At 15.6% G+C, this 9,758-nt stretch overlaps 4 protein-coding genes and 3 non-coding genes across 7 annotated transcripts; 3 read left to right on the plus strand and 4 right to left on the minus strand.

Moving 5' to 3' along the window:
• Positions 1-32: 32 nt before the first annotated feature.
• On the minus strand, positions 33-636 carry PADL01_0217600. Its single transcript, XR_003699320.1, has one exon. It is a non-coding gene; the product is annotated as a ribonuclease P (non-coding RNA).
• Positions 637-1,246: 610 nt separating this feature from the next.
• On the minus strand, positions 1,247-1,408 carry PADL01_0217700. Its single transcript, XR_003699321.1, has one exon. It is a non-coding gene; the product is annotated as a Plasmodium RNA of unknown function RUF2 (non-coding RNA).
• Positions 1,409-1,666: 258 nt separating this feature from the next.
• On the minus strand, positions 1,667-1,753 carry PADL01_0217800. Its single transcript, XR_003699322.1, has one exon. It is a non-coding gene; the product is annotated as a small nucleolar RNA snoR01 (non-coding RNA).
• Positions 1,754-3,364: 1,611 nt separating this feature from the next.
• On the plus strand, positions 3,365-4,657 carry PADL01_0217900 (conserved protein, unknown function; the record flags this gene model as incomplete). Its single annotated transcript, XM_028682792.1, has 1 exon — positions 3,365-4,657. One exon carries the CDS (start codon positions 3,365-3,367, stop codon positions 4,655-4,657), a length of 1,293 nt encoding a protein of 430 aa, XP_028536416.1.
• Positions 4,658-5,832: 1,175 nt separating this feature from the next.
• Positions 5,833-6,212, plus strand: PADL01_0218000 (40S ribosomal protein S30; the record flags this gene model as incomplete). Its single annotated transcript, XM_028682803.1, has 2 exons — positions 5,833-5,836; positions 6,040-6,212. The coding sequence occupies 2 exons, from the start codon at positions 5,833-5,835 to the stop codon at positions 6,210-6,212; spliced, it is 177 nt and encodes a 58-aa protein (XP_028536417.1).
• Positions 6,213-6,921: 709 nt separating this feature from the next.
• PADL01_0218100 (conserved Plasmodium protein, unknown function) lies at positions 6,922-7,335 on the minus strand (the record flags this gene model as incomplete). The annotated part of the gene is made up of 1 exon (XM_028682814.1): positions 6,922-7,335. One exon carries the CDS (start codon positions 7,333-7,335, stop codon positions 6,922-6,924), a length of 414 nt encoding a protein of 137 aa, XP_028536418.1.
• Positions 7,336-8,332: 997 nt separating this feature from the next.
• Positions 8,333-9,558, plus strand: PADL01_0218200 (ribosome associated membrane protein RAMP4, putative; the record flags this gene model as incomplete). Its single annotated transcript, XM_028682825.1, has 3 exons — positions 8,333-8,434; positions 9,168-9,324; positions 9,512-9,558. 3 exons carry the CDS (start codon positions 8,333-8,335, stop codon positions 9,556-9,558), a joined length of 306 nt encoding a protein of 101 aa, XP_028536419.1.
• Between the last annotated feature and the right edge of the window lie 200 nt (positions 9,559-9,758).

Consider the following 9,758-nt stretch of genomic DNA (forward strand, 5'->3'; position numbering starts at 1 on the left):
ATATACAAATAATAAATATATCACACATTATTTTGTAGCAATGAATTTAGGAGTAGTCTGAATTAAGTTATTTTTCTTATTAACATCTCATATACATTATAAAAAAAATATTGATATATGAGATGTAGGAATAAAGAAAAACCTCAAAAATCGAACTCACCAATGTATACTTGCTTATTAGCTTTTTCAAAACCATACACAAAATTTCTTACGAAATTTTAAATATATGATTGATATTTCTGGTAACTAATTAATATTTGTTCAATACTTTTTCTCTCAAAAATTTTATTAAAGAATATATATATATATATATATATATATATATATATGAAATAAAAAGTAACAATGAATGTTATAACTTTTTTTTCCTTTTTTTTTAATTCATAAGAATAAAAAAAAAAAAAAAAAAAAAATTTAATAAAATTCAATGACTTTTTTTTCTATTCTTTAAATGCAGCATCTCAGACCTTCCTTCCTGTTTTTATAAAAATTACACAAATTAGGAGAAAGAAAAAAAAAAAAAAAGAAAAAACAAGAAACATATAAATATGTGATCTTTTTTTCCCTTTTTTCTTTCTTTCTTTCATTATGTGTATGTATATTTGCAGGATGTTTTGAGCTTAAACTCATTGCATATGCATAAATATTTATTTTAAATATGTATATATTTTTGGACAAAGAGAAAAGAAAAGATGAAGAAAAAAAAAAAAAAAAACTATTCTCTTTTCATTTGAACCATATATTCTTAGTAATTTTTTTCCACTCCAATTTCGCCTCATATTAATCTCATATCTATTTATGAATATATTAATACCTTTTTGTTTGTTCTCAAAAAAAAATATTTTCTTATAAAACATGATATGGACACTTCATTATTTTGTTAACACTCTTTTGTGTGTCTCCCTCATAAAAAAAATAAAAAACTAACCATTATAATAATAATAGGAAGGATAAGAATAATAAATAAAAAAAAATGAATAAAATAATTTTTCATTTCATTTTAAGCATGTCTTCTTGGTTCTACTATTGCAAAAGGGCATTACTATAACAACCCCCCTAATAAATAAACTATTAAAAAATAAAAAAAGGAAAAGATAAAAATATGATATAATAAAGCATATATGATATATATTAATATATACATATATATATATATATATATATATATATATATATATATAATATGATGTATTATCTTATAATGTATTTTATACTATAAGAATAAAAAGTAATAATTAAAAAAATTAGTGCTGTGATATATATGGATTGACATTTCTAAAATAAATAATTTAAAAAGCCACCGTATATACATTTGTTATATGAACAGATTTGAAGTTATTATCATAATATATTTCAAAATTTTTTTAAAAAATATTTTAATAGTAACTCTTCGAATCGTTCAAAAGGGAATATTATTATAATATATATATATATATTTTATACACATAATTTTATATTATTTTTTTCTTATTTTATTTTATTTTATTTTATTTTTATTTTTTTTAATAGTTTACAAAATGGAAGAATTCTACATTCCTATATAATGATATATATTATACATTTTCGGTGTATACATATTTATTTTATTATTTTTCTTTTTAACAGTAATGTTTAATATATTTATGTAAATTTTTATTTATTAATATTTTTTTTTATATTTCATATAAATATTCAGAACTTCTTAGAGGTTAATCAATCATTTGATTTAAAATCAAAATCAAAATCATTTGCTAATGTATTCTCATCATTCATATTTATAAAATATAATTACATTTTTAAATAATAAAATATGTAAACATATATTATACATAAATATATATATATATATATATATATATATATTTTAAATTACCTTTAAATATGAGTTCCCATCATTTCTGTAATTTTTACTTTTTTACTTTTATTATATTTATTTTTATATCATTTTTATGAATAATTGTAAAACTATATTTTTTCTTAATACAATAATATATATTATAATTTTCAAAAAAAAAAAAAAAATAATATAATATATACATATAATATATGATACATATATATTATATATATATATTAATTTTTATTGGAAGAGAAGTTAAAATTAATAAAATAAAATATATATAAATATAAATAATATAAATTAAATAAAAATTAATATATATATATATATATATATATATAATATAATTATTTTTATTAAATTAGAAATATATAAAAATATAATTTTTCCATTTTAGCTAACCAATTTATTATTATTTTTTTTTTTTTTTTTTTTTTTTTTTTTTTTTTTTTTTTTGTGGTTGGAAGGGAATAGAAAATTGGCTGTTTTAATAAAAACCCCTTAAACCATCCAACGAGTATTTTAAAAAAAAAGATATATGGAACATTTTGAGAATACAAAAAAAATATGTATATATATATTATTATATATAAAAATATTTATTTTATTAATCAATGTAGAGTATATTCTACTTAATTATTTTATTTTAGTTTATTTGAATTTATAAAAATTCTTAAACCATTTTTGAATATTTTATAATATATATTTTAAGAAATACCATATATCTATATTTATACACATATATAATATATATATATATATATATATATATATGAGGATGATGATTATTATTATAATATGTAATAATTAAAAATAATAAAATACAATTTTAATAAAATTCTTTTTATGTTAAATATTATTATTCATGTTTCCCTTTTGATGAAAAAAAAAAAAATTATATATGTATCTACAAAAAAGTTGTTGTTCTTAAATTATCTGTGTAATCAATCTGTGGAAAATGGATTGATATAAATATAAATATATGTATATGTATTTATATATATATGTATTAATTTTTTTCAGGATATATTTTTATTTAATAATAATAATATCTAATTTATATACAATATGTAATTTTTTCCTTTTTATATTTTAAAAATAAAATAAATAAACAAATAAATATTATTTTCCATATTTGAGGAATAACACAAAATGCGGTACATTTTATATTTCATATGATTCTAACATACAACAGACACTTGTGTATGTATATTTATTATGTTCATATTTTCTTTTTCTTTTTTTTTTGGGTTAGTAATATGTTTCATATGTGTAAATGTTGTATATTTGTTGAAGTATCCTTTTAAGTGTTTTAAAAGTCATACATTGTAATATTATTATGTGATAATATTTCTGTATGTGTTTAAATATATATGCTTCATAATTATTAGAACTTTAAATATATTTTTTTGTGGATGAATATAAAAGGAAAAAAATAGCTCTAATAAAAATTCAAAAAAAAAAAAATTAAACATTATATATATATATATATATATATATTTATTTATTTATTCATTCATATATATTTTTATTTGTTTATACCTTATGTATGATAAAAAATATGACATATTATTATTGGGGTGTACCGGTTATACCGGTCAAATGGTATTAGAATATTTTTTGGAAAATTATGAGAAAAAGATAAAAAGTGAAGAAATAAAGCTATTATGTGGTGTTAGGAATATAAAAAAATTAGACTCCTTTCGGTTTAGTATAAGAGATAAAAATGATGTTATATTAAAAAAAATAAATAAAAAAGAAATGGATATTAATATTTATGAATCAATTTTAAATTGTTGTAAAATATCTAAAGTAGTAATAAGTACAATAGGACCTTATATTTTATATGGATACAATATAATAAAAGCTTGTGTAGAAGGAAATTGTCATTATGTAGATGTGTGCGGTGAACATAATTTTATATTAAATATATATAAAGAATTTAATAAAATAGCAATAGAAAAGAAACTTAAAATAATTCATAGTGCATCTTTTATTTCAGCAATTAGTGATATAGGTAATTTTATTATTCAAGAAGAATTTTTTCGAGAGTATAAAAAAACGTGTCCAGTTATAAAAATACGTTTATGTAATGAGGGGAATAATTTAAGAACTATTGGAAAAACAACTATAAAGAGTGCTTTACTTTTTAAAAAATATATAAAAAATAATTATCATAAATATTATTTATGTGATAATAAATATGATGTACAACATAATTTTAATGGGAATAATTATTTAAAAAAAAAAAAAGAAGAAAATCAAAAAGAAATAGGTACAAATAATTTTCTCGATTATGAAAAAGAATTTGGTTATTGCTTTGATACTTCTTATTCTAATATTGAAGAAGCATATGTATTATGGTCTAATTATTTATTAAATTATAAGTATGGAAAAGATTTAGTTATAAATTATAAGCAATATGATTCCCATTTAAGTACACCCATGTATATTTTTAAGAAGGTATGTGGTAAGATATTTAATTTTTTTCAATCCTTTATTTTTATGGATTATTTAATAAATAAATATATTGATTTGTTTTATAAACCCAAGACTATGAATGAATTGAAAAAAGCATATTGGAAATGTACAATTATTGGAGAAGATAATGATAAGGATGAAAAAGAAAAGAAAAGCATTTATTTATATTTAAGTGGAAAAAATGAGGACCCTGGATATTTATTAAGTGCAAAAATTATTTCAGAGTCAGCTATTTCTTTATTAAAAGAAAATAATTTGCCAAACACATTTGGAGTAATATCTGTGTCTGTCGGTCTTGGCAAGGTTTTGGTAGAGAGGTTAAAGAAGGCCTCAATACACATGTCCATAGAAAAATGAAACATATATATAAATATATAATACTTATGTTTATTTGCATATGTATCATAATACACCATAATATTAAAGTGAATAAAAATTAAAAGCAAAATATACACATATATATATATATATATATATATATATATTTATTTATTTATTTAATTTTTTTTTTTTTTTTTTTTTTTCTGTATTTTATACAATATGAATCCATCATGTGATCACTTTAATTATATATATATAAAATTATCGTTAACTTTAATTTATCATTAAAAATATATAAATAAATACATATATATATATATATATATTTTTAATTTTAACATTTTAGCTTGTTATATTTATATATAATATTTTCTTTTTATAATTATTTATTTTGGATTTATATTTTAAAAATGAAAAATTATTTTGAATTAATTTTGTTCTTTACAAAAAATTATGTAGATATATATTTTTTTTAAATACATATTTTAATATTTGTTATCATATGATGTATTTTTTTTTATTTAAAAAATGATAAAAAAAATAAAAATAAATTTATATATAAAATAATATGAAGAGAGAAGAGCCTCTTCTTATATTATATTGGATGTTGCACCTAAAAAAAAAAGTATATATGATATGTAAGAAAAAAATATAATATAAATATTATATATATATTATAATACATTAAATTATAATAAATATTATTACATAATATTGAAATAAAATATTATATACTTAAATATTTTTATATTATACAATTATACGCATATACTTTTATATATACATATTTATTAAGGCTTAAAAAAATAATTAATTATTTTGTGTTATACTTTTTTTTTTTTTTAAATTATAAAGTGTACATAGTATTTAATATATACATATTATATAATAATATTATTTAATATAAAAATTATTCGCCCTTTTTTTTATTTATTTATTTTTTTTTAGAAGTTTGCTATATATAAGTATTTCAAGAGCAAAAAAAAAAAAAAAAATAATATTTATATATTTTATATATATAATATAATTTTATAATATTTGAATAATATTAAAAAGGAAATAAAAAAAAAAAAATATTTTATAAATATCTTTAAATTTTGTATAATTTACAAATTAAAATTTATTCCTTTAAACTAAAAATTAAAAAAAAAAAATATATAATTTTTATAATCTTATTTATATTAACAAATAAAATAAATATTTAAGGAAAAATGGGTAATTTTTATATAAAATAATATTATATATATATATATTATTTTATTTATATAATAAATATTTATAACATATTTATTATGTTTGGGAATTAAAACTCTACATAAATATATTTGAAATTATTAAAAATAAAATTATATATAAATATATTATATATTATATATTTATATTTATATATATATATTTTTTTTATATATATATTATAGGAAAGGTACATGGATCATTAGCAAGAGCTGGTAAAGTTAAAAACCAGACCCCTAAAGTCCCAAAGTTAGATAAGAAAAAACGTTTAACAGGAAGAGCTAAAAAAAGGCAACTTTATAACAGAAGATTTTCAGATAATGGAGGTAGAAAAAAAGGACCTAATTCAAAAGCTTAAAAAATGATTGTTAATCCAAAGGAAACATAGAAGAAAAGAAATATAAAATATAATATATAATATATAAAAATATGATTTATATAAATATATTTTATTTTTATTAATTATATTTATTATATGATAAAGAAAATTAAAAGACCTATATTATTATATTTAATGTATTTTTTATATATATTATGTGGTTTTTTTATAAAGGATTTTTTCTATAACTTTCCTTTTTTCATATATATATATATATATAATACAAATATATGTTTTTATTTATAATATATTTACATGATATCTTATTAAGAAAATAAAAAAAAAAAAAATAATAAATTAAATAATATATATGAATTATATATATGTATATATATTTATATCATATATATTAAAGAAACTATTATTTTGTAAGAATATATAACTTTTTAATAAGAAGTAAATGTGTTAAGAATTTACAAATCAAAAAAAATAATATAAAATAAAAAAAAAAAATAAAAATAAAACAAATAATATAAAATAATTAAAATGAAGGTAATTTAAATGGTTACAGAAAAAAAAAAGATTAGACAAAAAAAGGTACACAAATTGTGTATATATATATATATATATATATATATATATATATGTGCCTATTTATAATATTTTACGTATATGTGGAACCATAATATATACGATATTATTATATTATATATATATATATATATATATATATATATATTTTCACTTGCTATATTCCCCCCCTTTGATTTCTTTTTTGTTGTACTTCAATTAAGTTTCTTTGCTCTCTTTCTTTTGCTTTATCAAGTTCAGTAGTTTTATTTTTAGTATAGTAATTATTATAAAAATGTAAAGTTAATGTTGCACATAAGAGAACATAGAAGCTTACAGAAAAAAAGGATATATTTCTATCAAACATAAATATATTCCACAATAAATCATCTTTTTCATTTATTTGATTATTTATTTGTTTGTTTATATTCTCTTTTTTATTGTCATTTCTTTTTTCGCTACAATAATAATTTTGTGTTTTTTTATGAAAGAGTATATTTAAGGAATTTTTATAAGGAGGTTTTTTATAAACATAAGCAATGTGACAAATATTATATATTCCTCTTTTAATTTTTAAAAACTTACCTATCATACTTTACTAATATATAGGAGAGTATACATGAAATTTATTTTATATGTATATAATAAAATGATATATTAATTATATACACAAAATTCATTATATTATAAATATATAAATAATATATATATATATATATATATAATATTTTTTTTTTTTATATTTAATTAAATTATCCTTTATATTGTACATTATAATTCTTATATAACATTTTTTAAGTGTGATTTATTTTATAAGGAAAAAAATAATAATAAAAGAATAAAAATAAAATAATTATATGTTATATATATATATATATATAATATTATATATTTTATTTATTTATTTATTTTTTTTTTTTTTTTTTTTTTTTTTTGGAAATATAAAAATTTTATAAATATATCACTTAAAAAAAATGAAAATGTACCACCACCAAATTTTTAATATTAATTTTCTAAAACCCTATTGTAGTATTATATTTGTATGTACGTAGTAATATATAAAAAATATATAAAATATATGTACATATATAATATATATATATATATATTATGCTATAATCATTTCATATATATATAATATATATATATTTTTTTTTTTCCCTCTAATATTCACCCTAAATGTGCAAGAAAAAAAAAATTATAATATAAAAAAAAAAAATAATTTAATTTTTTTTTTTTTTTTTAATATGTAAAAAGAAAAAATTAATAAGTAAAATATTTTAAATTATCCAATAATTTTTTTTTTTCGTATTATTGTTTACAAAGGAAAAAAAAATAATAAACGAAATATACATGTATAAATTAATATTTTATACATATATATATTTATATGTACATTTTTTTTTTTTTTTTTTTTTTTTTTTAAAATGTAAACACTGATTTTCCAAAATAATTTTTTTTTTTTTTATAATTCAAGAGAAAAGGTTTAAAAAAAAAAAGTACAAAAATTCATGTATATATATATATGTATATATAAGTATATATAATATTATATATTTATATATATAATAATAAAATAAAATTCTGATATGGATAACATACAAGATTATTTTAAAAAACTTAAGGAAAAAAGTTTTTATAAGTCGATTAAAAAAGCGCAAAAAAAATACAAAAGTAATATATTAAATAAGGTAAGTTTTATAACAAAATAAGGAATAATAGAAAAAAATTATTATATATATTATATATATAATAAGCTTTATAGGGGAAAGGAATTAAGTTATGATATTAAGTATATAAATATTTGCATATATTTCATATAATATATATTTGAAAATATTATATAAATATAATAGAAATTACGTTAATGAACTATTTTTTTTTTTTTTTTTTTTTTTTGTATACTTGAAAAAATATTATATTTATTAAACCTTGAAATATTTTTATTTAGGCAAAAATAATATTTTTCTGTTATAAATGAAGAATATATATATATATATATATATATATATATATATATTATATGAATAAATAATAAAAAAAAAAAAACTTGATTTTCATATATATTATTATTTTTTTTGTGTTAAATTATATATACATATATATATATACAAATACTTGTGAAATATATATATTTTTTTTTGGTATACAATATTTTATAATATTTGTATTATTTTTATATATCTTGAAAATCCCCCCAATAAAGTATTATACATTAATGATTATATATATATATATATATATATATGTATGTATGTATGTATGTATGTATTTATTCTATATCATTTTTTATTTGATACATATTATTGTATATTGTTTATATGTTGTTTTACTTGTATAGTAGTACTTATTCTTTTTTAGACAATTTTATATTATTACAATATTTTAATATATATTATTTCAAAATTTTTCCTACCTTTTTAGATGCCAAGTAACAGGAAGATAACACAAAAGGTTGAAGCCTTTGATAGTAACGTTACAAAGAGAGGCAATGTCCCTCCTTCTTTGGTAAAAAAAGGAAGAAAGCATCCAGTAGGACCTATACTTCTTGTTGTCTTCATTTTTGTTGTTATAGGATCAGGTAATTATATATAAGAAATTTAATAATATAGAGAAAAAAAATAATGTACATGTATATTAATGTAAATATTATAAATCATGTGCACATTTAGCAGGATAATATATAAAATTGTGTAATATATATATATATATTAAATATATAATTTTATTATTTTTTTATTTTTTTTTATTTTATTTTTCCTTTTTAGTTATCGTTCAAATGTTGAGCATTATACAAAAGTCTAAAATTTTCTGATTGAATATTTCATGATTTTTTTAATTTTTTTATTTGTTGTACTTTGAAATTCTTATGATGTAATAATGTTTTACCAGATTTTTATAATAAAAAATTAAATATGTGGTATATAAATAAGTTAAAAATGAAGACATTTTATTTATTTGTACCTTTTTCTGTTTCATATATATATTTATATATATATATATTTGAATTTATAA

This window comes from Plasmodium sp. gorilla clade G2 (genome assembly GCF_900097015.1).
Source record: "Plasmodium sp. gorilla clade G2 genome assembly, chromosome: 2".
NCBI classification, from domain to species: domain Eukaryota; phylum Apicomplexa; class Aconoidasida; order Haemosporida; family Plasmodiidae; genus Plasmodium; species Plasmodium adleri (nom. inval.).